General features: G+C 37.7%; 3 protein-coding genes and 2 long non-coding RNA genes across 6 annotated transcripts; 1 reads left to right on the top strand and 4 right to left on the bottom strand.

Moving 5' to 3' along the window:
- Positions 1 to 4,019: 4,019 nt before the first annotated feature.
- On the bottom strand, positions 4,020 to 6,622 carry LOC132144275 (uncharacterized). The gene is made up of 5 exons (XM_059555054.1): positions 6,313 to 6,622; positions 5,996 to 6,046; positions 5,788 to 5,925; positions 4,883 to 4,984; positions 4,020 to 4,255 (listed from the first exon to the last, which is right to left on the bottom strand). Exons 1-5 carry the CDS (start codon positions 6,386 to 6,388, stop codon positions 4,020 to 4,022), a joined length of 603 nt encoding a protein of 200 aa, XP_059411037.1. The 5' UTR covers positions 6,389 to 6,622.
- Positions 6,623 to 8,522: 1,900 nt separating this feature from the next.
- On the bottom strand, positions 8,523 to 10,822 carry LOC132144124 (protein CD300H-like). The gene is made up of 6 exons (XM_059554883.1): positions 10,540 to 10,822; positions 10,099 to 10,422; positions 9,735 to 9,851; positions 9,517 to 9,621; positions 9,137 to 9,192; positions 8,523 to 9,045 (listed from the first exon to the last, which is right to left on the bottom strand). Exons 1-6 carry the CDS (start codon positions 10,577 to 10,579, stop codon positions 8,761 to 8,763), a joined length of 927 nt encoding a protein of 308 aa, XP_059410866.1. The 5' UTR covers positions 10,580 to 10,822; the 3' UTR covers positions 8,523 to 8,760.
- A 1,631-nt stretch (positions 10,823 to 12,453) lies between these two features.
- On the bottom strand, positions 12,454 to 13,154 carry LOC132144131 (uncharacterized). Its single transcript, XR_009434322.1, has 3 exons — positions 13,072 to 13,154; positions 12,867 to 12,920; positions 12,454 to 12,773 (listed from the first exon to the last, which is right to left on the bottom strand). It is a non-coding gene; the product is annotated as an uncharacterized LOC132144131 (long non-coding RNA).
- Positions 13,155 to 15,398: 2,244 nt separating this feature from the next.
- On the bottom strand, positions 15,399 to 18,550 carry LOC132143221 (uncharacterized). 2 transcript variants are annotated; one of them, XM_059553357.1, is made up of 6 exons: positions 18,354 to 18,550; positions 17,876 to 18,238; positions 16,567 to 16,614; positions 16,327 to 16,440; positions 15,920 to 15,963; positions 15,399 to 15,831 (listed from the first exon to the last, which is right to left on the bottom strand). In XM_059553357.1, exons 1-6 carry the CDS (start codon positions 18,382 to 18,384, stop codon positions 15,544 to 15,546), a joined length of 888 nt encoding a protein of 295 aa, XP_059409340.1. In that variant the 5' UTR covers positions 18,385 to 18,550; the 3' UTR covers positions 15,399 to 15,543. The 2 variants fall into 2 exon arrangements, with proteins under 2 accessions (XP_059409340.1, XP_059409341.1); XM_059553358.1 differs by having other exon boundaries at positions 17,876 to 18,235.
- A 2,229-nt stretch (positions 18,551 to 20,779) lies between these two features.
- Positions 20,780 to 24,647, top strand: LOC132143220 (uncharacterized). The gene is made up of 4 exons (XR_009434225.1): positions 20,780 to 20,840; positions 22,423 to 22,562; positions 22,745 to 22,830; positions 24,359 to 24,647. It is a non-coding gene; the product is annotated as an uncharacterized LOC132143220 (long non-coding RNA).
- The last annotated feature ends 2,853 nt before the right edge of the window (positions 24,648 to 27,500 follow it).

Raw genomic sequence — 27,500 nt, 5'->3', positions numbered from 1 at the left:
TTATTGTTAGTATTAGCATCTCAGTGGCAGCTGCAGCAAAAAAGCCAATGTACAATGAACTCAATTCAAGTCAAATTTAACACTCCGGAAATATCTATATGACTCTCACATTTCAAAAGTGTGACATATGTACATTACTCACAGAGCACATTTGAACACTGAAAAAGTTTATTTGTCAATCCAGCAGCAGAGGTGGGTAGTAACGAGTTACATTTACTTGAGTAATTTTTTGGGGTAACTAATACTTTTCGGAGTATATTTAAAGATGGGTACTTTATACTCTTACTTGAGTAAATTTTTTGGGGAAAATCTGTAATTTTACTTCGTTACTGTGAGCGACGCTCCTCTCGTTACTTTATCTTAATGCAATAAATGTTATAACTGCTTCAGTTTGATCCAAACGCGCCGTCTACTTTTCTCTGGGCAATGAGCGATGCCCATTCGTGAATGATTCATTCTTTTGAGTCAATTCTGTTCAAAGGCTTGATCAAACCAATTGGCAAACGAGTGAATTGGTTCATGAATCAGTTTGAATGAGTCGTTCAGTTCCCTGCTGCACGCACTGATCGTCTGAAGTGGTTCACATTTGGAGTTGTAACGTTTAAGAACAGAAAGAGCGTTGAAAACGTGGCTGGAACTGCACTGAATTGAAAGCAAATCTGCAAAGGCTATTATTTGCTAGCGATGGAGATCCTTATTAGATGAACACCGCGTGTGCTGTCTACTGTTTAACTGGTAATAACTTGGGCTACATTCGATTACAGTACACGATACCACTGTGACATTAGTTTGTTGTACGTGTGTGGCTTATAACAGAGGGGAGTCAAGTTGAATGCAGCTTCCAAAAGACAAAAAATAGCCGATTAAGATTTTATTAATTTTAATACAATCACACCGGTGCGAGTACGTTCAGCAAGTCCAGCTGCTAAATTCAGATCTGTGATCGCTTGCTGGCGCTGAGCCAGAGACAGACGCGTTTTAACAGAGCTGCGCATTATAACCAATCACACATGATTCTTTTGAGCTTATTAAAGCATTGGCCAATCAGAGGTGTTCAGATGAGTCATCGCTAAAATGCCGGTCCTTCCTTCACTCGCTCGCTGACTGAATACCTCTTTCTGGCGAATTCTCTCGTCAGAAACAACAAAGTGCAGATGTGTGTACGAATCTTTAATTAAGATATTGATTTCACAGTGTTAACAGTTTCAGTGATTTTAATGGGAGTTTCTGAGAGTGATTGAAATCTAGACTGTCAGTGAAAATGATCTTTAATAATGTAAATGTTATTTGCTCTCTTTCTGAACAATGAAAGATTAGTAGCAATATTTATATCACATTAACTTTCAATGTTAAATACACATTTAATATAAAGTCAGTCGTATTAAAAATATGTTATGCCATGACACCTATATCTGTTACTTAAGTAAACAGACAGGGTTTTATAATAAATTACATAAATTGGAGTAAAGGCTGATGAAATATATAAATTTATACATGCACACATACATTACATACATTTTATCTATATATCTAAATAAAAATAGGCTCAGTATATATGACCCAAAGTAACTAGTAACTAACTACTTGAGTAGATTTTTTATCCGATACTCTTTTACTCTTACTCAAGTAACTATTCAAGACTAGTACTTTTACTTTTACTTGAGTACAGTTTTTGGGTACTCTACCCACCTCTGTCCAGCAGATGTGTCACACACTTCTTTTGGACTACAAATAAACTCTTATGGTGCTAAAATATGCTCTGTGAGTAATGTCATACATTTCGTACATTGTGTCTGTGGAATGTCATGAGTATAAGTACACAACAATTAAAGGGATAGTTCACTTTCAAATTAAATTTTGGTATGTTTTAGCTTACCTCAAGGACATCCAAGATGTAGGTGTCTTTGTTTCCGCAGTATTTTCCATTTTGATATTTTTAAGGTCAAACCGTTCTTGTCTGTGACTCAAATAATGGAGGTCTATGGTCACCACCTCAAAGAGCATGCACAGAGAAGTCCAAATTAAACAATTCCCCATCGGGGAATTGGAAATCTTTACACACAGGGACACTGCATGAACTGAAATCATTTCCATGAAATCATTGGAAATCTTTACACACAGGGACACTGCATGAACTGAGTCTAATATTTTAGATCTCTTTTTCTCAACATTGAAGTGTTAATAGCTCTGCTGCTTTACACCGGTGAGAAAACATAACTGCTGCTAAAAGAAAAGTGTAACACTTCTGTGTGTCCTTCAGTGCTGGAGGTAACAAGCTCATTTTCTTCAATGAGAGTAAACACATTATCAGTGAATAACTCCTCTCCACACTGACCTCTGATGGACAACATGTGAAATGAGCCAAAGCAACATATTAATAACTATTGGGCTCCAGAAAAAGAAAAAGAAGAAAAAAGAAAAACAAACTGATACAGAGTCTTGTTTAGACTTCATTAAGACTGGTAATCATTTAAAGGCATTTAAATTATGAATTAAAAGCTTTTTATTTTCATATCAACAGTGGACTACAGAAGACTCACTGATTTCTGTAGTTTCTGTGGTTTGTGTCTGTGTTCTAGATAAAAGCTGCTGCTACAAGCATATTTATTGTGTAGCATCTCCATACATCTTGCAACACAATTAAAAGTAATTTGTCAAACCTACCTTGTTCTTATTAGGTGGTCAAAGTTTAGCTGGTTAGCACAAGCCCATTAGCACCTACACCTACTTATTCAAATAGTTTAATCTGGATGAGAAAGATTTGGAAATCCCATGTTTTTCTCTCCAGTATAAGGTGTATCTTACTTTTGTGCTGATTCTTCAAAATGACATCAGTATGATGCAGATGTGGTAATAAAACAGCACAAACAGCCCATTCTGAGTGAAGTGAAGTGACATTCAGCCAAGTATGGTGACCCATACTCAGAATTTGTGCTCTGCATTTAACCCATCCAAAATGCACACACAGAGCAGTGAACACACACACACACTGTGAGCACACACCCAGAGCAGTGGGCAGCCATTTATGCTGCGGCGCCCGGGGAGCAGTTGGGGGTTCGATGCCATGCTCAAGGGCACCTAAGTCGTGGTATTGAAGGTGGAGAGAGAACTGTACATGCACTCCCCCCACCCACAATTCCTGCCGGCCCGGGACTCAAACTCACAACCTTTCGATTGGGAGTCCGACTCTCTTACCATTAGGCCACGACTTCTTCTCCTTCTTCTTCTTTTGTTGGTTCATTAAAACCTCTGATCATTTGAGGGATGCAACTAAAAACTACTTTGAAGTGGTTCATCTCTGATGATTAATATACAGTGATCAATGGCCTGAAGATGTATAATGATTATTTTTGTTTGATACTGAAAGCTATTTTGGGCAGTATTTATGGATTATTATAGGTTGCCTAATGTCTGCTTCTAGAATAGTTAAATGAGTCAAGAGCAAAATAAAAATATAAATCCTCAACTCATTGAATGATACAAATCGCATTTTCCTGATAATTTGTTTTAAAGTTGTATTGCTTTTATCAACGGTTTCTCAATCTTACTGAAAGGTCTTGAAAAACACATACTGGCAGTTTGATACAGATCCAAAATGTGAATGTTATCCAATTTTAGAATCCTTTTTTTTTACTGTTGAACTACCCACTTTCACAAATTGACCCAATTTGATCGGATTGACCAAAATCTAATCAGAATCAGATCGTTTCCCTTGATGAACACTCAACGTCTTTCCTTACAAAGTATGTATCATTTACAAATATTTCAGCTCAGGAAAGCCACGAAGAAGGTTTGAGACATATTGTTTTCTTGTGATGTCATCAGACAGTCCCTAATTAGTGAACATGTTTACAGATAAAGTGATCGTATTTACATACATTCAGCATTTATTAGACCTACAAGATTATTTAAGACTACTGTACCATTTTAAAGTTTATGCAATATTCATATTCAATAAAAGTAAAAAAAAAAAAAAAAAAAAAAAAAGTTTTGATATTTTGTTTTTGAGGCTTCAGTGTTCAGTCCAGTGTTTGACCAATACTGTGATAGATGGACTCCTCTTGAACAGAATCAGTTCTGAGACTCTGATAAACGTCACTCTGTCTGCTGGAGTTCAGTTCTGTGTAGATCTGATCTGGATCCACAGCGTTTCTCTCAGCAGCAGCAACATTCATGTAGTCGAGGTCTGTGTCGACTGTTTCTGTGTTTGCAGGTCTGTGAAATTTGTTCAATACAAAACCATCATCACGTTGAGCTGTGTGTAGATTTGAGAACACAGCTTGATTTCCTTTTCACATAAGCATTCTAATGGAAAAAGGAAATGATTCAATTCGTCATCATCGAGCAATGATGTAAACCCTGACTTGAGAAGAACTAAAGTTCATGACACAGTTATTTATCTAAATGCTAAGTGAAGATGATCCTGACTCACCTCCTTTCTTCTGTTTTCTGTCAGATGAAGCCCTTCAGCAGAAGAGGAGACCAAACCTGTAATAGATGAAGATTACATTACTCTTAAAACTTCCACGCTAACTTGAATCCAGCACCACAGTCTCAAATGTTTTGTTTAGTCTGACTAAAATAATTCTGAAGACAAAGAAAAAATGTTTTATTTATCATTGTTCTGAATGATCAGAACTGATTTCAAGAACTCTGAACTGGATTGAACACATTTAATTGAATATGCAATTTTTAAGTAGAAAGACTCAAACAGAATTTACTTGTAAACATACTCCAATAACTTTTGCTTTAATTACACCTTACACCTACACAAAAATCATTTTGCACAGTTTATATTTTCTGTTATAGAGTCTATTAAGAAGACATGTCTGAATTCACCGGGGACACATCAGAAATGTAGATTTTATTTATGTATTATTACCACAAGTCTTTTTCTTCCTTCTCCATACAGCCACAACAAGCAAAACAGCACACATCAGGAGCAAAACCAGTGCTACTGCAGTGATGATGATGATGAATGAACCTGAAAATACAAAACACAACATAAACCACTCAGTTGGTTCACATAATTAAATGAAAGATATTTACACAAGAAATAGCAGCATATTTATCATGCTAATGATAATAATAATAAAACACATTTATTTTGTATGGCACCTTTGAGTTACTTTCTCAAAGCACTTTGAAACAAAAGCAAACACAAAATATGCAAACAATAAAAATGTCTGAATACTTTTCAGACAACCCTTGTATGTGCTTGGTGCTGACCCTGCTTGGGTCAGCTGATTAAATAGGAGACCATCGTCCAGTGTGTACCAAGTTTCAGAGAGAAAGCTTGTAGTCACCACAGCACAGGAATTCCTCTCTGAACAGGCCAGTGATAATAAATTACTAAAGACAACTCAAGAGTGAAAGACTTTTGTTCTTCTCTCAGTAATTAAAGATCAGGAATTAAGGACCGAGATGAGGGAAGATGAAGAAGGGATGTAATTGCCTGAGCTCTGATGAACAGACCTCTTGAGCCGCAGCAAACCAGCATTACCACAACAGTCATGAGTGTCTTTAAACAGATACCAGTTCTGCTTTAAGGATAGAAGCTAGTAGGAAGTGTATCATTATGTTTAAGTTCAGTATAGACACATTAATCCACAGCAAGCCCACACAGGTAGACATCCGAACCAATAGAAGCAAAAGTCCAGCTGTGATAATGTGAGAACCACCAACTCGCTTGGGGATTTAGAGAGTGTCCATAAAAGCAAAAATATCAGTCAGATGAAGAAATCAATTGACATCATACAGACATAAAGCATATGAAAGGAAAGTTACTGAGAGAGGAAGGGCAGCAGCTGATCTGAGCTGATGAGGAGATGTGATGATCTGTGACCGTGAAGCTGCTGGATTGAGGATTGAAGTCTGATGTGCTCAACCATGGCAGCGTGGTTGAAAGTGAGCTCTGAGTTTGATCTGAAGGGAAATATAGATTGTGCTGTTATACTGAAACTGTATTTAATATGTAGTAATGGATATCTAGTACCTGGAGGAATGGTGGAAGTATAGATCTGGACTGGTCTTGGCCTCTGTGGAGCTGAAAACAATGAGAATCATCACACCATTCAAATACATTAATAAAATGACCATTGATCCCAGCATAAAGCACAGTACGTTTTTTAGCTGCTAATACGCAAGTATTTGTACGTTTTACTGCTATAAATACGTCAAGGTTGTATGTTTTTATGTGCATGAAAACGTAAGTAAATGTACATGTGGTAGAACCACACTTAAAGTAAAAATACACACGTATTCTCATGAGATCATGTTGAATAGATTGTTGTTTACTCATTTACACCACACCTCTGATAATATTCAGATGGATTTGTTTAAGGTATCCATATCCAGCACGACAGATGTACGGTCCTGCATCTTCCATCCTCAGGTTTCTGATGGTCACTGTCAATGATCTCAGCTTGCCATCGTCCCGCAGAGAGAATCTGCCATGGACTGAGATCTCTCCTCCATTAGATTTTAGTATAAGATCATAATCTTTGTAATTTCCTTTGTAAAAGCCTTTGAAAGCTTTTTCATATCCTTTAGCATAAGGACACGTAATGAGTGCTTGTTCTCCCTCTGTTCCTGTCACTGTAATATCCACACACTGTGAACTGCTCACTGCACACACACACACACACACACACACACACACACACACACACACACACACATATACATCAGCACAATTCTGTCTGGACCATATTGGCAAATAAGTAATGTAAATTTATAGCAGATATCATAAATTTTTAAGAAGGAATATCAGAAGGCCAGCTCCTGAATGTGGACGAAAGGAGGAGCTGGGGATGGAGGAGGGTAATCAGGGAAAAAATGTGAAAATAACTTTTATAAGCATGACGTGAATCAGCTGATGTAAGCTTGACTGATGTTATATGTCACTAATGATACACTTGATTTCAGCACAGAACACTGTTGAAATACAACATATAACAATAAATATTGGTAAACATTTGCATTAAAGAATTCATCTTTAAACAGTAAATTAGAACTAAAGATTAGAGCTTACACATCAGTAGAAACACACAAGCCTTTCGCGAGAAGCTCATTCTTGCAGTCACACTAGTTTTCTTGTGAAGGTCGAGTAGGTATTTCCAAATCGCTCATCAATCAGTGAACTGTTAAGAAACTGTTGATTGAATAGTTGATGCTCGTTGCATGATGAAGGTCAAACAATTGAGCCAGCATGTATTGTCTGTATGTGTGTATGATGTTGAGGGGGGTTGTGTGAACGTGCATCTCGGTGGTAACCAGGAAATCAGCTCTAAAGTTTTCCGCTGTACACTGACCACAAGCAGTTTCCTTGCAGTGCAGCCATTTTACAGAATGCTACATATAGACATGACAAATTTGCATATACTACAAATCTTTAATTTATTTATTTATTATTGAAAAACACATACTTCATGAAACCTATTCCTTTCTGCCTGAATACAAGTACCAAAGTAAAACTTGGTCTTTAATGCCAAACGAAAATTGTTTTATTTATTTATTTATTTTTTCAGTGCAGCCACGGGTTTCACCAGCTCACTCCACTCCTGACCTCTCATGAATAATTAAATATAACACAGTGACGAAATCAGAGTATATGCTAACATCTGCAAAAAAAGCATTGTGTGTGGTGTCATTACGGTTATTTTATTGCTTCTGATCGTGTCAGCACCCGCACAATCCCAAACTGTAAATGTTTATCATGTTTGATGTTTTTGACTTTTGATCAGGCTGCCTCTGACGTGATACCCCTGATAGCCACTGAAAGCCGGCAAGCTTCACCAACTAGCTGAACCTCACCAGCCACAAACATGCCACAACAGTGGAGTATTTAGAAAGATCATATGTGTATTTTCTCTTGTTTTTTTTTTCTTCCTGTAAAACAAAACTTACTCCAAAAGAACAAGCTGAAGACATTGATTGCCCTCCATTTGTTTTTGTTTTTTTCTTCACAAGTAAAGCTTGATCTTGTGATTATCTGCGAGATCTCGACTCACTGTGAAAATGATACTACAATCGGCAGGTGTATGGTCTCGCAGTCTGAATGAAATGTGTAGTGTGTATTCAGAGGATCATAATGGTAAACTTCATTTGTAACTGTCCTTAAAGGGTTAGTTCACTCAAAAATGAAAATTATGTCATTAATTACTTACTCTCATGTCGTTCGAAACCCATAAGACTATTTATACAATTTAAGATATTTTTTGATGCATCCCGAGAGCTCTCTGACCCTCCCAAAGACAGCAATTTAATTACCATTATCAATGTCCAGAAACGCAGAAACTTTTTAAAAATAGGCTGTGTGGTGCAGCTGTCGCAAATAAGCATATACTGTTTACTTTCTGTGGATTCTCTCCGAAATGGAGCTAGGGTGACGCGGAGAAGATAAATTGTTGAATAAATTCGTTATTTTTGCTTTCTTACACACAAAAAAAATGTCCTGGGTGTGTCACACATTTGTTTTTGATGCCAGCTATTGTTGCAGGCATAATATTGACATGTAAAAGTCTAGACCCTGAATTTAAGATGACCCCATTTTATTTCAGATGTATTTACAAGAAAAAAAAATATTATTATTGTTTTTATATTCAGAACAATACAGGTAAACAATCTTTACAGCATGTTTAGCCTGAGTTTAAGACAGTGATAAATGTATCATATTTACACTCTTTTACATGTATTAGACCTACAAGATTATTTAAGACTACTGTTACCATTGTTTGATTGTTTTTGAGGCTTCAGTGTTCAGTCCAGTGTTTGACCAATACTGTGATAGATGGACTCCTCTTGAACAGAATCAGTTCTGAGACTCTGATAAACATCACTCTGTCTGCTGGAGTTCAGTTCTGTGTAGATCTGATCTGGATCCACAGCGTTTCTCTCAGCAGCAGCAACATTCATGTAGTCGAGGTCTGTGTCGACTGTTTCTGTGTTTGCAGGCCTGTGAAAATCGTTTGCAGCAGAAACGTCATCACTTTGAGCTGTGCGTGAGTTTAAGAACACTGCTGGGTTTCCTTTCTCGTAAGCATTCTATAAACCGGAATAAGGAAGAATTAAGCAAAAAAGTAAACCTTGACATTTACTTCAGAAGAAATCTTAAATAAAGAGGATCCTGACTTACTTCTTCTGCTTTTCTTGTAATTACATGAAGCTCTTCAGTAAAGAAGGAAACCAGACCTGTGATAGATGAATGCTGTTTTCAGTAACTGAATTCAGTTCTTCATTTTAGCCTGCATCCAAACATTATCTCACTGTGTCAGCAGTTTTTTTCAGACCAGTAGTTGAAAGAATGTCTACTGTCAATTTTCAATTTATCATATATATATATATATTTATATATACAAATTGAAAATACAAAAATAGAAACTATATCAAAATAATAATAAATCCAATAATATTTCAATGACATTAAAATAAGACTGATCTGAATTCACTGGAAAAAATTCATACTTTTAGATTTTATTCATGCATTCTTTCATTTATATTGTTAAAAAATATTACCACAAGTCTGCTTTTTCTTTCGTACAGCCACAACAAGGAATACAGCAGAGATCAGGAGCAAAAGCAAACCTACTGCAGTTATGATGATGATGATGACAAATGAATCTAAAAAAAACACAGATCAAATAAACCACTCGGTCGGTTCTCAGAATGAAATGATGATGTTTATCTGAGAGAAACACGAGCAGTGAGTTTCTGAGATGTAGAGAGATGTTTACCTGAGTCAGGTGCAGATGTCTGTGCTAACAGTGTTTGAGGACTCAGAGGAGCTGATGAAACACTTGTGCTTGTTATTAAAAACAGATTGATGGTTGGAAATGCTGTTGACCTCTCATCTAAAGTGAAAAATACAGACGGACTATACTGTAGTTCAGTTATACATGAGCACAATGCAATGACATGTTTGTGTTGGGTCTCAAATTGACCCTGATTGGTTTCATTTTTTTTTTGACTTTGGAACTCAAATACACAAAAAAATATCAAATCCTTCTTGGATGATTCTGAAGAAAGTATTCATGGAAACTAATGTGCGGTCAATCTCTCCCCAACAAAACATTCCATTTTTAGAAATTAATCTCTTACCCTCTTTAACCAGCAACATAATCTCTGAATAGACATCAGTAGTAAGTAAATTCCTCTCCACACCACACCAGTATCGTCCTGTATCCTCTGTTCTCAGGTCAGTGATGCTGACGGTGAAAACTCTGGCCGTCGTGTCTTCAGTCAGAGAGAATCTCTCGTCTTCAGCTGGAGATCCTGATTTAATAATGATGTCTTTAAATCCAAAGATGCACCCTCCTTTACAAAAATACTTTGACTTTGATTCATATCCAGATTCATAGCTGCATCTGATGTCAAGCCGCTCACCTCTGTGTCCAACAATTGGAGTATGAGCAACAACAACAGCTGAAAACAAAATGTCATTAGCCAGGATTATCACATTTGCTGTATTAAGAAATCCTGTCTGCTGATTGAAGTGGAAAATTAGAGATGTGTTAAATTGTCACACGCAGGAGAACTCACCGATATGCGTGCAGGACCAGAGAAGAAGAAAGCTCCACATGATGAGGATTAATGACACTTTTGACTAAATTAAACCCGTAAAAACAGACTTTTTTTTTGTCTTCTGTGCTGACATGTATATGGCGCAATGCTTAACTTCTTCCCCTTCCCGTTTTTCTTACCAAATTCGTCACTGCATGATGATATATTGACAGCATATCAAAACAATATCAGAAAAGATCTATTTAATGCAATTTGTTATTATGCTTTCATGGGGTCATGTGGAGTATTTGCATAGTGTTTGCAGAGAGCATCACATTACATTTCTTTAAATTCACTTTTCATAATTGTGATTAAAGATTTATTTTATTTTTTTAATAATATTTACTCTTATGTGTTTACGCCTTTGTCTATTAACAGTTCTCCAACTTGGAAAAGTGCACATTTTGATCATTTGAAAGATGTAAGACCATGTATGGCTTACTTCTGCACGATAACAGGATGTGAAAGTAGTTCAGTATCTAAAAATTACCAACCTCCCCTTTAAATGCCCTGTAACTGACTGTGTGGAAATGCCATATGTACTGATTTATAATCTGAAGGACACTTAGCTGACTTGCACTGTATAAAAAATATTAATGTAGACATAATTTTTTTCTAGCAAGCACCTCTTTCCTGCAGAGTAGCACTGACATGAACCATAGGATCTGAGGACAGAAACCAGCACTCGAATTAAACATTTCTTTCCTTCCTATCTGACACATACACACACCCACACACACAAACTGGGAAAATCTCATTTACCAAACAGTGCTTATCTGCTCACAGCTTTTGATGTAATGTTGACAGCTGACCGCTTCATCACTGATGTTCTTTTATTCTCTAAAAATACATTTATAAAGAATAAACGTGATTTCGAGATGGGTTGTGTCATGTTCCCCTCCTGTGGTTTGTGATGGTACAGCAGGATGAGTTGTGATAGATCACAAACTTTTATGTCTGCTATATCTTCTCTTAAAATAAATATAGAATAGATTGATTGGGATGTGGATATAGGTTGGATGGATTGGGTTAGATGTTTTGATTGATTGGGGTGGGGATGGATTTGGAAGAATGGATTAGCACAGGATGGATTGGGAAAGGGATGGGTTAGATTGATTAGGGATGGACACAGCAGTGATGCAATGGTGAAGAAATATGAAGTAAAGTTGATCGGGATGGATGGATTAGGTTGGAATTGGGTTAAATGAACAGAATAATGTATTGGGATGGATGGCAATTACCGGTTATGTCTGTAGTTGTTCTTCTTGCAGGAGGTAAGGATGCACATTTTGGAACAGGTGTTAATGTAGAAACTGTGAAAAATATAAATATTAGTGGGAAAAAAAATGGGGAAAATGTGGTGTTGATGTGATGAAATAAACATAAATACATAAATATGCTGTTAAAAGGAAAATGTTGATGTATGTTTCCTGTTGTTGGTTATCGTAATCCAGAATTCTAATATTTCCACATATTTAAGAAACACAGAGTTATGACTCTCAACAAGTCTGAACTGTAAGATTGATTAACACTACTAGTCAATCACATGCACAGACACACACACATGTATATATATATTTTTTTTCTTCACCGTTTCAAAGCAGCTTTACTCAATAAAGTTGGAGTAAAATGACTTTAATTCCACAAAGTAATTTTCTGGTTGTTTGAATTAAAATTTCATTAAAAAATATAAATAAAAAATGAATGCTTTAATATATTTTGTCTGGAAATTAAACCATGAGCAAACTTTACAGGAATACTTCATTAATGGTTATCTATAAGTTCATATTCCCAGAAATATGTTCAGCCTCTAAAAGGTCATTTCAACTCCTCTAATCATAACTATTTGTTTTTCTTTTTCTTTTGTTTTTTACAGAAAAAAGTATGTCACTTCACTAATAATGCAAGTGCTTCCTACCACTCCAGAACACTGTGTGCCACAAACACCATCAATCCAGCTCCAACTATCCATTAGCTTATATGGCTGATATGAAACAACAACCCATAAAACTTACTAAAATAACTTATGAAATGTATTCCGTGCATAACTTACCCTTAATCACATGTAGAGTTACATAGTTGTAAGTGTCTTTAAAAAATCTGTCTACTGCGCAGATGTAAGTGCCAGAGTCTGTTAACCGGAGGTCAGTGATGGTCACGGTGAAGTCTGATCCTTCATCAAACAATGTGAATCTATCTGTGCGAGTCGGATTCTGTCCTGTCTCAGACTGAATGAGAATATTATCACCCACACAAGAGTCTCTGCAGAAGTACTTGACGTTTCCACCAGCTAGTAAAATGAGAACAATGAATTGTGACGTTTTCTCTCACTGGAGCAGTTTGAAGATTCAGAGACCCCACTAGAAATGAAGAGTCAGACAGGATATGATATCACATGATCAACTGAATATATAGCACAAGTCAGTACAAATATCATTCATATTAAATGTCATCATGCCTCAGTCTTTAGATATTAATTTTCTTACAAAGAGTAAGTGAACGATAACTCACCCGTTGAGATGTGGGAGAGGAAACCTAAAAAAATCCACATGCTGAAAAGACTCCTTCCTCCTGCATGGTCAGACAAAGTATTTACTTCTCTTTTTGTCTCGCCATCCTCTTGAGACATCTGCAGTGACACAATAGTGACGTAACATGACCTGTACTCACACTAAACTCACACACATTTCTATACCATAAAAATTAGTCTCAATACTGCTAAATAACATCTACATTTTCGACCAGAGACATTTATTTATTCAAGACAACAAATCCATGATTTTTCTTTATTGATGAACTCAACACATAACAAACTGAGGACATTTGGTAACATTATACAATAAGTTTCAATTAGTTAATGTCAGTTAATGCATTAATTAACAATGGGCAATACACGTGTTACAGTATGTGTGACCCTGGACAAGAAAACACGTCATAAGTAGCACTGGAGTATATGTAAAGTTTCCTCTGTGAAAATAGTTAATAATTAAACAAAATAAATTTTAATTGCACTATATACAGTTTACAGCAAAGCAAACTGATGTGAAAATAGCTGGATTTATTTTTATTTATTTTTTTGTCATATGAATCAGTTTTTTTACTGAATCGGTTTGTTCGGAATATACATATCCAAACAAAAAAGATTTTAAGTATTTTTGACGCAATACAATACAAATTAATATTATAATATTTAAATGTTCATATAATTGCATGCATATTTAATGATGTAATAATAATAATAATAATAATAATTTAATTTTAAAATAAAGAGATTAATCTATTTTAATGGCAATATTTCGAGTAAATAGATCTGTTCAAATGGTGTTAAGTGTGTTATAAGCCCAAGTCATTTGTTGGTTGTTTCCATTCTGCCCTCTTGTGTTCTCTCTGTGTATGTTTGTTTCAGATGGGTGGTTCCTGGAGATAATTTATTGGTTCTCCTCTTCACCTGACTCGGATATAAGGACTGCCCCAAACACTCAATCGAGGCCATGATTGTGCCATCGCGTGTGACTCAATAGTTTGCTGTTTGCCTTGTTATTGTTGTTTTTATTTACATTTTTGAGTGTCTTACCAGAGCGATAGTGTGTTGGTGTATAAGATTGTGATCTGTGATAATTCTGTTGTATTGTTTTGTTTTTTTTGCCTCCATTCTGTGATATTCCTGGTTAACTTGACCCAAGCCTGATTGACTACAATTTTGGATACAGACTGTAAATTGTTTGCTGTTAACTTGTATATATATCTTGTAAACATTTTGTTAATTTTTGTTAAATTGAGGGACGTAGGGGGTTAGACGGCATTTTATTTTGATGTCTCTTTTCACATTGTTTGGGTTTAGGGAGTCAGGTAAGTTGAAATTGTATTTTATTTATCTTGGTTTCTTTAATTTCGATTTAGGAAGTGTAGATGGTTAACAAAGAGGATTTTTGATTGTTATTTTGGCCTTGTCTGGCCCTGATGCTATGCCCCAACTTGTAAATAAATTATAGTTATTCAACATCTCTCTGGTTCTGAGACTCTCTTCCCTTTCCTGTTACGGCTGACCCCTAGCAGTCGCAACAAGTGTATCACCTTAAATTAGAACCTCATTTTTTGTTCAATAAATTATAGCAATAAAAGTCATACGTTTATTAGTAGATTATGTCATTTGTAGATTTACCTTTTGATTAACTTGAATGAGGACCAGCCTTTGCCAAGCTTGATAAGCTAGTGTTTTATAGACAGTTTCCCCAGCACTGATGCTGACACTTAAGCAGTTAAGAGTCTGAGATCAAGATGCTGCTGTTTTGTTGTAAAATGATCACTATAACTCACCTATACAGATGCAGAAACAAAAGACTCTTGCTTTCCACATGTTTAATTGATTCTAGTGTGTGCAGAGAATAACATTTAATCTGTCTGGCAGTATTTGTCTCACTTCCTTGTTACTATTTAGGACCAATCTTCAACCAAACTTAAGACTGTAGCTAGTTTCAAATGCATTTCACTGAACTTTCTCAATATGACCAACTTCTCTGTCATTGTCAACTTTTCACCATATAAAAATGACAAAAAAAATTAACCAGTTGTAGTATTTTCCATATTACACTTGTTTACACAGAAACATGCTATATTATTCTTTATTATATTGTAAGTTTTGACTATTGAAAGTGTTTAAAAGGAATGTGAAGCAAATTGGTCCAGTTGCTTGAATTTTTAAAGATTAATTAATGTTAAGTAAAAGCTAAGAAAATTTGCTTTCAGAGAAACTGGATGTTTCAATATTTTTACTGGAGAGCAAGACAAAAAACAAAATAGTTGAAAATGCAGAGCAGAAAAAGGTGATAAGAATAGTAAGAGTTATAATTTTAGTTTATTAGGCAGTCTCAGCTTCACAAATCTATATCTGAGACATATGAGCATGATTTCTTTATTTATTTAATATGTAAAATACCATCCTAAGTTGGTTTTGTGAAAGCAGCATATAAAGTTCAGAGGAAACTAGGATTCTGATTGGCTGTGGATTCTGTGTTCAGTCTTAGTCTGATCAAGAGTGTGATAGATCGACTCTTGAACAGAATCAGCTGTGAGACTCTGATACACTTTACTTTGTCTATTGCTGTCCAGTTCTGTGTAGATCTGATCTGTTGTTTGTGCTGAAACAACATCAATGTAATCAGCCGGTTCTGCGTTTGTATCATCTGGGACTGTGGGTCTATAAAGTTCCTCTTTTTCACTTTTCACTTTGGGTAAGTCTGGAAGGTCACGGTTTGTTATCTGGTGGCCATCCTATATGAAAGAAATACATATGATCATGTTAATCAGATATTGATATGTTGATAACAGTATGATAAGCTGTAGAGGTTCATGAACTCACCACCACTGGGTTTGATATAGTCCTGGTGCAGTGGAGAACAAAACCTGATCAGAACAAATAAAGATTGAAGTGATTGATTTTTCTTAAATAGGTCATAATAACTTTATATTATCGTATATTGTTGTTCTTGTTTATTTTTATTTATTTACATATTGTTGTCAATTATTTAAAATGCCGTTATTTCTCATTTGCTGCTTTATAATTAAATTGTGTATATTGTGTCATTATATCAGTCATGTTACAATTTTCCCATTAAAGTATCATGAGCTTCAACAGAATGTGAAAGTTAAGGTAAAGTCCAAGTGATTTTCTGTACTAGATGTGACATATTAGCATGTGTTGAACTGTAGATCATGTGGTTTCAAATAAATCACTAAATGCTTGAGATGATCCAGAGATCTGCTCACCTGAATTACGCCGGCTGTTGTGCTTGAGGACTTGAAACAGACCGAACAAACACACGAAAAACAGGGCGCCAACACACATCAAAGCCACCATCATCATGAACCTTGAGTAAGACTCTGTCGATGCAAAGGCGACAATGACTTGCCTGAAAAATCACAACTGCATGATCTCTCTCTGTGTGTGTGTGTGTGTTTCATAATCTTCTCTCTCTGTGAGTGTGTGTGTTTGTTTCATAATCTCACCAGGAGGCTCTTCCGTGAACAGGTCTGTGGTTTCCTCTTCTGGATGTTCTGCACAGAAAACAAAAGTGAAAGGTGTGTAGTTCATCCTCATATATGAAACCTCGCCTGGTATTCATGTATCCCCATATGTGTGAGTGTGTGAGTTCACTTCTCACACTGACTCATTGCAAGACACGTAAGAGGAAGACCATGCTGTATCACATCCCATCTGAAACCAATATGAGACTCCGCAGAAATCCCCATAACTGTTATGCGTCAGTGTTTATGATGCCAAACAGATAGACATCTCACTTATAATCATAACATGGCTTTGTGACAAATGGACATGGAGGTTTTATTTATTTACTCATTTATTAATTTATTCGGTCGTCATGAAGGTTTTAGGTTTCACTATATTATTTCAATAAAGCTGTGTAACAAATCTGTTTATAAAATAATAATTGTCCGTTGTATCATGGCTCAGCTGACAGTAAGTCTTCTAAACCACAAGAAGAATCTAAACGCAGCTGTTTAAAACAACTTTAAATGGAGAACAGAATGTATTTTTTATTCCTAACAGACTTCCTGCGTCATTCATACAAACTGATAAACTTGAAATGCAAAAAATATATTTATTATGTGTAGACATCACACTGGAGAGCTGAATAACTAAACATTGAAGGAATTTCTCATAAATATTACAAGTTCATTCAGCTGTAGAAGTAAACCTCACCAATTCCAATCATAAAGGAATTTTTTTTGTATTTTCTTTCAGTTGTATTTTCAGTTACTTTCATGTAAGGTTGCAGTTTTTGGTGTTCGTGTGTTTTTAAATTGTATGGCTCTGATTTTCTGGTTTTCTGCATGCACACACACAAGTAAATCCGCCTCTGAAATTACAGTACAATCGAAAAAAATTTCTGGCAAAAATAACCATGTTATTTTATTTTATTTTTCACTCGTAGTGCTCACCCCATCTTTGGTGTTTTTCTTTCTTTTTTTTTTTTTACATGTTAATTAATTTGTTTAACTTTATTATTTATATTTATTTACTTATTTTTGGGGATATTTTTAAGGTATCATTTCATGATCGAATGTTTGTCCAATTTCATAGCATCACTCATTTAAATGACTTTTTTTTCATTGTACAATTTCCAAAATGACTTCAGCACAATTTTCATATAATAGTGTCTTTTTGGACAAAACCACTGTTCTTTGTTGTAAATAAATGAATAAACACAAAGCTTTTTTTTTTTCTTTGAAAACAGTAAAATTAAATGTCAATTAGTGTGCATTATTAAGGACATTATTCAGCGGTTGTGTATCTCACCTTTGGTAACTGTTATCCAGATCTCTGAGGTGAAATCCGGCAGCAGAGCGATATCTACTCCACACTGGTACTTTCCTGAGTCTTCTGGAGCCAGTGTAGAGATGTTTGCTGTAAGAACATGAGCGCTGGTGTCGTCCAGAAGAGCAAGTCTCCCTCGTTCAGACCTCGTCTCTGGTTGACTGATGTGAACACACTGAAGAGCTCCTGGAGCAAACGAGCCGTTCATCTGGCAGAAGTACTTGCTGTTGTTCTGGTAGGTTTCAGGATAGCTGCAGGAGACTGAGATGTTGCTTCCCACAGATCCAGTGATGTTAACAGCCAGCGAGTTCTCCATCAGCCACAGTGCTGAGAGACCAAGAACTACTGACAGAGGCCATTTCAGATTTAGCATGATGAATTTTGGTGTTTATCAATGAAATCAAGTACAGTGAATAGCAAAAAGTGACATTCTCATTGAATACATAATGACAGATCATACCTGAGAAACTGATGGACGTGATGATTCTCATGACTGCCTGCTTCAACCTCAACTCGCACTACCTGTTTCTCACACTAGATATTAGGTAGAGTATGTATGTGTGTGTTCAGTTGTTTGTGTTACACTTCCCTAATGCACATGGTAAACACAAACAGAGTGATCTGAAAAACAGCTCCCTCTTCAGGACAGCGAAGGTGAAGTCTGGCCATCCTCAAAGTTAGATGATTGATTGATTTACAATTCACTCGTTTTAATATTATTATTATTATTTTTAAATTTTTACTAAATTTATTTATTATTGAAGTATTAATTATTTTTAGTTCATGTATTTAGTTTTGATCATTTTTTCATTTATTTATTATTGATGTATTGTATTTATTTGTACTTTTTAGCCTGATTCTTTTGTACATTGTACATTTATCTGACGCTTTTATCCAAAGCGACTTACAATTGCTATATATGTCAGAGGTCGCACGCCGCTGGAGCAACTAGGGGTTAAGTGTCTTGCTCAGGGACACATTGGTGTCACACAGTGGATTCGAACCCGGGTCTCGCACGCCAAAGGCATGTGTCTTATCCACTGCGCCAACACCACCCTTTTAAATAAGGCAAACTAATGTTCCTAACTCAAATAAATATAACATTATTATTGATTATGCATCTAAACAAAAATAGTTTGATGCATTTGTGCAAACAAAATAACAGTAAAAATGAAGAATTACTTCTTTCTAAAGAAAGAAGCCATCTGACTATGGTGAGTTTGCCCTTTACACTGACAGTTTCATTAGGTTTTATTTTTATTTTTTCTTCCTGCAAGCCACTATGATGTATTTAGACATTTTAAATTCAATCATCTTGAAAGAGTCAATTTAATTTAATTTAATTTAATTATTTATTTAGTACGTTTTAGTATTTTGTAACCAGTGGTGTAATGTAACAAAGTAAAAAAATACTTTGTTACTTTACTTAAGTAGTTTTGGGACTATTTGTACTTTACTCAATTTTTATTTTTACTTTTACTTCACTACATTTCCTAATTACAATTTATACTTTTACTCCAATACATTTCCCCTAAGTATATTCATCACTTACTACAAAATAGTCAGCAAAACACAGACTTCAGGACAGCAGGTTTGACAAATCAGTGGTCTGACTGATATAAAGTTTGTTCAACGTTTGACATTTGTCAGAGATTCAGCCTAGGAAATCTTCAATAGTACTGTAATGATTTAGCACAATGACAAGAAACATGCAGTGTTCTAATAGTTTTCAGGATAGGGACGTCTGCAAAGTGCAAAAGAAAGAGCAATTTAAAATCTAAAAGCTTAACTTGTGAAATGTATAAAAAAAATTATGAAGTATAAGGGGTGTGTCTTATTACTGGATTATAAAAGAACATTTAGATGTTGGTTTTATTCACAGAAATATAGCACAACAAAAGTTATTGAAATGGAACAATTGAGGAAAAGCTTGCAGAACATTACAGAGATTGTGCAGTTTACCACCCCCTAGAGGAGGTTATTGCACTTGTTTTGACCAAGTTTGACATTTAGAAATAAATGAATTTAGAATGCACACAGTTTGATATGTAAACTTACATGAGTGTATCTTGTTACTTGTTCAAAGAACAATATTTACAGCCATATTTTAGTATCATATGTAAGTCGGGATGAATTGAATTTGAATCTGTTAACTTATTCATTTTTAGAACATTCAGTATTCCATCTCAACTACACACTGTAAACCCTAATGTTGTAATTAATAAAGAAATCAAGTTAACATAACTTCACATTACTTATAACACCAAGTTTTGCCATCAAAACTTAAACAGGTGTGTTTAAATTACTCATTGGCAGTAAAAATCTTTTGAATTAAGATTTTAAGTGTTATAAACTCAGAATTTCCATTTATTTAAATTATTCGCTACGTCTCTGTTTAAAAATGATTGGTCGCGCTTGAAATTCTGCCTTGACAACAGCGCCGATTGGCCAATATAACACAAGGCGGGAATTTTTTGTCGAATTTGCTGAAGACGGAGCACTGACTGCAGGTCACAGTCATTTGAAGGACCACCTGAAAGAAGAAATAAATAATAAAGTTTAAAGTTAAATAGGTAAGTAAAGATTTAAGCGCAACGCATAAATATACACACATTGTTTTTTATTTCCTTATACGTTTTATTGTCATGTTATTTGCATGGTGAAAATACTTTACCGTTTTACTCTGGCAGCGGGCCAGCTGGCAGCTGCACAAGCAGCCAAGACAGGCGTTAAAGCAGGCGGGAAGAGAGTCGTCGTGAAAGACCCAGAGTACGCTGGTAGGTAGAATAATGGTAAAATATATATTTACATTTTGCTTAGTTGCCTTTGAGTATTTTCCAGTTATAAACACGTTTGTGTAAGAACATCTGAATTTCCCGTTTTCCTGGTGGTTATGAAGCAGACGAGGAGGGGGAAGAGTCGAGGCCACAGGAGTAACGTTACGCTGGTAAATTTTGCTTTATTGTCTGTTAAAGGTTTTATTTTTTTATACAAATGGACAAGGTATAAATGCGTTTAATTTAAAATCCCCTAACTTCCAAACATAGCCAATGTTTTACAGACTAGCGCTGTTGTTTACAATAGGCCTAAGCGTGATATTGCGGCTGGAACTTCGAGAAAAATCTATTTCCAGACACTGCAATGTCTCTTTGTGTAATTTGTGAAAGGACGTTTCTTTTATTTGGTGTAAAGTTGGGCTGCCGCGTAAATACTGACTTATGCCTAACGTTAATCGTTTTAAGAATTTCTTTGGCCGGTATATTCACTAAAAACCGCAGACCTTTCCCCGCCTGCGACACATTTACAGAGATATTATTATTTAATAGTTATGTGGAATGAAATTATATGAAATGATAAGTTAGGTCTATGCAATAAACTAAACATCATTACCTTTAATCCACAGCCTCTGCAAACAAAGCTGAATTTGTTTACTACAGTCTGGAACACAAGCTTAAAGATGTAACTTATATCAAATTTTGGGAATCTATCAATCTTCCCGATTTGAGATCATGCATGTGAATGCTATTTTACTTTTTTAAACAGGTTGCAGCATCAATGATAGCAGCAAGTATCATTTTGATGAACAACACAACAGACCCATCTCCTCCTGACAGCCTGGAGCGCAAGCGCCCTGATGTGTGTTTTTTTTTTTACAACTAGCAGGATGTGCAAAATGGTACTTGCTACTATCCTTGATGCTGCAACCTGTATAAAAAAAGTAAGATTGTTCACATTCATGATCTCAAATTGGGAAGATTGAGTTTTCACATATTCCCAAAGTTTGATATATTTTTAGATTAGATTAGATTCAACTTTGTCACTGCACATGTAAGGTACAAGGCAACGAAATGCAGTTAGCATCTAACCAGAAGTGCAATAAGCAGTAAGTACAGAATATACAAGGTCTATAAAATGTACAATAACTATACAGATAAGTATTATGGACATAATTTACAGATTTTAAATACTATAAGCATGATATATAGGTAGGTGTACTATGAACATACTATACAGATGGATTATGTAAAAGTTTATGTATACTATAGGCAGAACTATGAACATAATTTACACTAGTGCAATGGACAGTACAGTGCATTGAAAATATTTCAGTGTGCAAATAGATTACTCAGTGTTTCTTTACACTCACACCAGACTGTAGAAAATACACTCAGGACTGTTTGTACAAGTTAAAGGTAATAATGTTATAAATAATGTTGCTTGCATAGACCTATCGTTTCATTTCATATGAATAGCCAAAGACAACAGTTTCAGCTAAAAAATCTTCTTTAATGTTCTGCTAAATAAAGTCGCCCACATCTTGGATGGCCTGAGTCTGAGTAAATTGACAGCAAATTTTTATTCATGAATGAAAAATCCTTTTAAATGTAAGTAAATAAATAATTAACCTTTTCTTTTCAGGTCAACACATTTTTGTACCTTTGACTGGAATTAACTTGATGATATCTTAAAAAATAATCAAGCACACCATGCATGCATGTCGTTACTTTCCCCTTCCTAATTTTTTTCAGGTCTACGTGGAGTTGAAAAGGATTGCTGGTAAGAATTTTACGAGACCCTTGACCAACATAGTACATGCCTCTTGGAAATTTTCAGAGCCAGAAAGGGAGTTGCTGGTCAGCTCTTGATGAACCTTCTGAAAGCAACAAAGGTTAGTTAGAAGTCCCAATAATTTATCCTAGATATATCTTAGAAAATAGTAGATTGATTTGAAAACTGTATAAACTGCAATATAGACTTCATAGTTGATCTCTGATTAAATGTTTAAAGGCTGTTATAATGTATTATTATCAAGTGGTTGGATTTAATAAAATTTTATTTTTTCCACACAAGCTATCAGAGCCAACTGAACTTTGGTGCTTCAAGGACTACCCCTTTGGTTTGGAGATGACTCTCCTGCTTTCTTTAAGACGTGTTTGGTAAGTGTTCCAAGGAGAAAATGTCCAAAAGACACCCTCTCACCCTCTATACACACTCACACATTCACAATCTCTGTCATTCACACACACTGTATCAATCTAAAGGGTTAATTCACTCAAAAAATGAAAATTCTGTAATTCATTGACTCAGCCTTGTTTCATTCCATCTTCAAGACACAATAGATTTTTTTTTAATTATATTCTGTAACTTTCTGTCCCTCCATTGACATCCAACACAACTACACTTTCAAGGACGATAGGAAAGACTTTGTTACAGTACTCTGTACTACTGTACTCCAGTGGTTTAACCTCAATTTTATGAAGCAAAACGAGTGCTATGTTTGTGCAAAAAAAAAACATAATTTACCAGTGTAATTTTGAAAATGTTTATATGATTAAATGATTATATTTTGTAAAGTTGTACTTTTTTTTTTTTTTTTTTTGCACAAACAGATTACTTGTGTAGCTTAATAAAATTGAGGTTAAACCACTGGAATCACGTGGATTACTTTAATGATGTCTTTCATACCTTTTTGGACCTTGAAAGTGGTAATTGCATTGGATCTCTAGTATGGAGTGACTGAAACCTCATGGGTTTCATTAAAAATATTTTAAATTATGTTCCGAAGATGAACGTAAGTCTTTCAGATGTGCAACGACACAAGGGTCAGTAATTAATGACAAAATTTTTAATTTTGGGTGAACCAACCCTTTTAGATTGATATTGATGCAGTGTTTGTGAGAGATCGTGTGAATGTGTAATAAAAAATGAAAATTCTGTCAGTAATTACTCACCCTCATGTTGTTCCAAACCTGTAATACTTTTGTTCATCTTCGGAACATAAATAAAGATATTTTTGATGAAATCTGAGAGCTGTCTCACTCCTCCATAGGTTGCTATTGTAATTGTAACTTGCCGGCCCAGAAAGTTAAAAACATTATTAAAATAGTCAAAGTGACTACAGTGCCTCAACCTGAAGTTTATCAAGCGATGAGAATACTTTTTGTGCGCAAAAAAACAAACAAAATAACATCTTTATTCAACTATTATTTTTCCTCTTTGTTTCTCTGAGTGAGTTCAAGTAGTGTAACAGTTCAGCACTTCTGGGTTGTATGTCAGAACATAGGCTCACTATTGGCCAGCATCACACACATGACCAGCGTGAGCCTCCGTTCTGATGTACAACCCAGAGGCGCTGCACTGTTACATAACGTAACGCTACGCTTGATAAACTTCATGTTGAGCCACTGTGGTCACTTGGACTATTTTAACATGTCTTTACAAACTTTCTGGGCTGGCAAGTTTAAATTACAGAGAAGCCTATGGAGGAGTGAGACAACTCAGATCATCAAAAATATTTTAATTTGTGTTCCGATGATGTATTACTGGGTTGGAACAAAGGGTGGGTAATTACTGACAGAATTTTCATTTTTTGGTGAACTAACCCTTTAAGTTGCACCTTTTTGAAATGTAAATGAGCTTGCATGTATGTGAATTAATTTTAATTTGTTAATGTTTTTTCACTAGGTGTCTGATGATCACAGCTCAATTCTTTATGTGCCAGTGGGGATTGTGATAGTTGAAGATGGGACAAGATGGGTCTCCCTCTTCGATTGGAATCGTAATCGAGGGAAAATTAGAGATGGACAATCTACATGATCTTCCTGAAGCAATGTGCCTTCTGTTCGGACTAATATATGCATTGCACCTGAGTTACCCAAAGTCGCTGGGATACACGTTTGACTTCATTCAGCGGATTCTACTTTCCTTGGGGCAGAAAGAACTGCAGCCTAAAACAAAATCATTGGCAAACCAGCTGTTTTTTGCTTGGCGCACTTTTAATCGCAACACATTTACATTAAACACCCCAGAGGGCCGGAGATAGAGCCCGCCCTGGGAGACACTTTGAACGGCCGTATCTCGCCGAGGCCGAGACCCAGGCACTTCAAACTCGGGTCGCTGATAGACCCCGTGGCCCCCTGTCAGACGCCGCCAGCCCAGAGCCGGTGCACCCCAGGGGGCCGGAGATAGAGCCCGCCCTGGGAGAAACTTTGAACGGCCGTATCTCGCCGAGGCCGAGACCCAGGCACTTCAAACTCGGGTCGCTGATAGACCCCGTGGCCCCCTGTCAGACGCCGCCAGCCCAGAGCCGATGCACCCCAGGGGGCCGGAGATAGAGCCCGCCCTGGGTGAAACTTTGAACGGCCGTATCTCGCCGAGGCCGAGACCCAGGCACTTCAAACTCGGGTCGCTGATAGACCCCGTGGCCCCCTGTCAGACGCCGCCAGCCCAGAGCCGATGCACCCCAGGGGGCCGGAGATAGAGCCCGCCCTGGGTGAAACTTTGAACGGCCGTATCTCGCCGAGGCCGAGACCCAGGCACTTCAAACTCGGGTCGCTGATAGACCCCGTGGCCCCCTGTCAGACGCCGCCAGCCCAGAGACGATGCACCCCAGGGGGCCGGAGATAGAGCCCGCCCTGGGTGAAACTTTGAACGCCGTATCTCGCATAGGCCGAGACCCAGGCACTTCAAACTCAGGATTGGGTGGTAAAACTCTCCATTGTCCGCACCTTCTGTTGACCGAAAGTTACCAAGCCCTAGGAAGCCCCCTGTTGACTCCCATCTGGATCGGAAAGCTGCATCAACCATATCGATAGGCAGGGTACACTCAGCCTTCTCTACGCCATCTAGTACCAGAGCGGCAAGCTTGGCCTCTCCCAGCCCTTTACTACTCGGTTGCCTTGTCGGTCATCGCCCGTCAGTGTTGGAGTACCACACTTCCCTAACCTCTGGATAAGTTCTGACGCCAAAGACTCGATCCTCCCGGGTTGCAGATCAACGTCCCTAACTAGATCCGCAATGGCCCTCATCTCATTCTCACCCTCTGTGTCTCCCACGCCATCTAGAGCTTCCCTTAGCCTTGTCCGGACTGTGTTGGGTGGGGACCGTGGAATGATCAGTGTTGCCTGCGGAGTCGGGATATCTCCATCCTCGACCTCCGCAGCATCAAGGCCATTGCAGGCCAACTCGTTCCGCAGGAGCCTTCGTTTACTCCTCACCTGCTCTGCCGATTTACCGGTTCCCAGCTCATTGGCTATGAGCACGTTTGCTTGTGCATTTTGTTCGTCCGCATATTTCGCAACAAGCTTGGTTAGGGCTTCAACCTCCTCCACACTCCACAATTTCGTCCCCTTGTACCCTTTGTTCATCGCCCTGAGTTTCTCTATCTTTGCCATATTCCACTCAGCCTGGTGTGTGTGCCTTTGGTGTTGGGTCAAACCCATTCCTGATCCGAACCGTGCAGTACAGAGTCGACAAGCGAACTCTAGGTCACTTTGGGGCGCATCCTCCACTCCCTTGCATTTAGGGACGTGGCAGGAGATAGAGTGACTGTTTGTGTTGGTTCGACCGCACCTCCGACACTTGTACAGGACCGCTACCTTGGCGTGGCGGGCAGCGAAGTGCTTACCAAGCATACCCACTTTGCCAACCTGCATTCCGCACACCGGACAACTCGGATCTGGGTCGGGTAAGAGAACTTCGATTCCTAAAGGGCCAAGAGTGGCCTGTGTGTCACTCTGCCCAAGGGCACTAGGGGACCTTGTGCTTGCCTGCTCGTCAGTGGGATGTCCTTCTCTTAGGGGGGACACCAGAGTCGCATCGTTTCCCGGACCTTGTCCTATAATGGGTGCCGGTCCTGCATCTTCCATTAATACTGGCTCCATATCCCCCCCCTGTGGAGTGTGTTCAGTAGATCCAACAACCGGGGGGGGGGACTCGATATTGGCTTCTTCATCTGATCCTTGTCCGTAGGGTGGTCCATTACCCCCCAGTACCGCCATTTCTAACTCGTTGTCCCCCCCTTCAGCTATAGCAGGCTGTGGTATCAGCACGACCTCATCGAGCTCTACCCTCATTGTCGAGTTTTCAAAGGTCATTGATTCGATTACCACATGAGGTACCTCAGGCCGGATACTGGAAAACCCCCTTCTGCGAGCAGGGATCCAGTCATGGCTTGAGGTCTGCGTACTTATTGAGTTGGTCTTCGGAGTCGCCATCCGATACCTATGCATAGTCATCGTGCCTATGCTCACCTTCTTAACCGGGACATCCTTGACACTAGTGAGTTTGTCCCACCGCCCACTAGGGAGGCCGGTTCGCAATGACATCCTGGATACAGCCTCCAACCCAGGTGTGGCGCTGCTTCGCCGTACCGTTCCGAGTCCAGCTCCTAACCCGGCGGTCACCCATTTTAATAAGCCAGAAGGGTGGTCCTGGCCGTTGCTTCCTTTATCGTACATCATAAGTTTAGTTTGTGGTCCGGCTAATGAGTTGGTTGACCGGGCCAACCCATAGGTTTACCCTCTTTGCCGTACTCGGGTGAGTACGTTTCCAGCGGGACCGCGTGGAGGTGAGGGCTCACTATGATTTATCCATCCCCGGTTTCCCTTACCTAAGGGGTCCCCTGTTGAAGGGATGGCTCCCTTTGCACGGGCAGGCTCACAGGCATCACCCATTTCTTCATCGACGCACGAGCCGAGTGATCCACCGCTAAGAGTTGTACTCTTTTTCGTTAGAGGTTTCGTGGCCTTCAGCCGCAGACAAGGGGTATGGGAATGAAAAGGGGGTCTTGACCCCGGGCTTGACTTTGAGCCCACGGTCCCGGCGG

This window comes from Carassius carassius, chromosome 7, assembly GCF_963082965.1.
Source record: "Carassius carassius chromosome 7, fCarCar2.1, whole genome shotgun sequence".
Classification (NCBI taxonomy): Eukaryota; Metazoa; Chordata; class Actinopteri; order Cypriniformes; family Cyprinidae; genus Carassius; species Carassius carassius.
This window is presented reverse-complemented; position numbering and strand designations above follow the sequence as displayed.

Bases quoted from the DNA above. Each gene is read 5' to 3' on its own strand.
- LOC132143221 (XM_059553357.1), bottom strand. From the start codon at position 18,384: ATGAGAATCATCACGTCCATCAGTTTCTCAG. The intron at 18,239-18,353 runs GTATGATCTGTC...GGCCTCTGTCAG, and splicing joins CACGTCCATCAGTTTCTCAG to TAGTTCTTGGTCTCTCAGCA. The intron at 15,832-15,919 runs GTGAGTTCATGA...TCTTTCATATAG, and splicing joins CTATATCAAACCCAGTGGTG to GATGGCCACCAGATAACAAA.
- LOC132144124 (XM_059554883.1), bottom strand. From the start codon at position 10,579: ATGTGGAGCTTTCTTCTTCTCTGGTCCTGCACGCATATCG. The intron at 9,622-9,734 runs GTAAACATCTCT...TGTTTTTTTTAG, and splicing joins GACATCTGCACCTGACTCAG to ATTCATTTGTCATCATCATC. The intron at 9,193-9,516 runs GTAATATTTTTT...CATCTATCACAG, and splicing joins AAAGAAAAAGCAGACTTGTG to GTCTGGTTTCCTTCTTTACT.
- LOC132144275 (XM_059555054.1), bottom strand. From the start codon at position 6,388: ATGGAAGATGCAGGACCGTACATCTGTCGTGCTGGATATGGATACCTT. The intron at 5,926-5,995 runs GTACTAGATATC...ATTTCCCTTCAG, and splicing joins TACTTCCACCATTCCTCCAG to ATCAAACTCAGAGCTCACTT. The intron at 4,985-5,787 runs GTAACTTTCCTT...TTGTATTTTCAG, and splicing joins CTGCTGCCCTTCCTCTCTCA to GTTCATTCATCATCATCATC.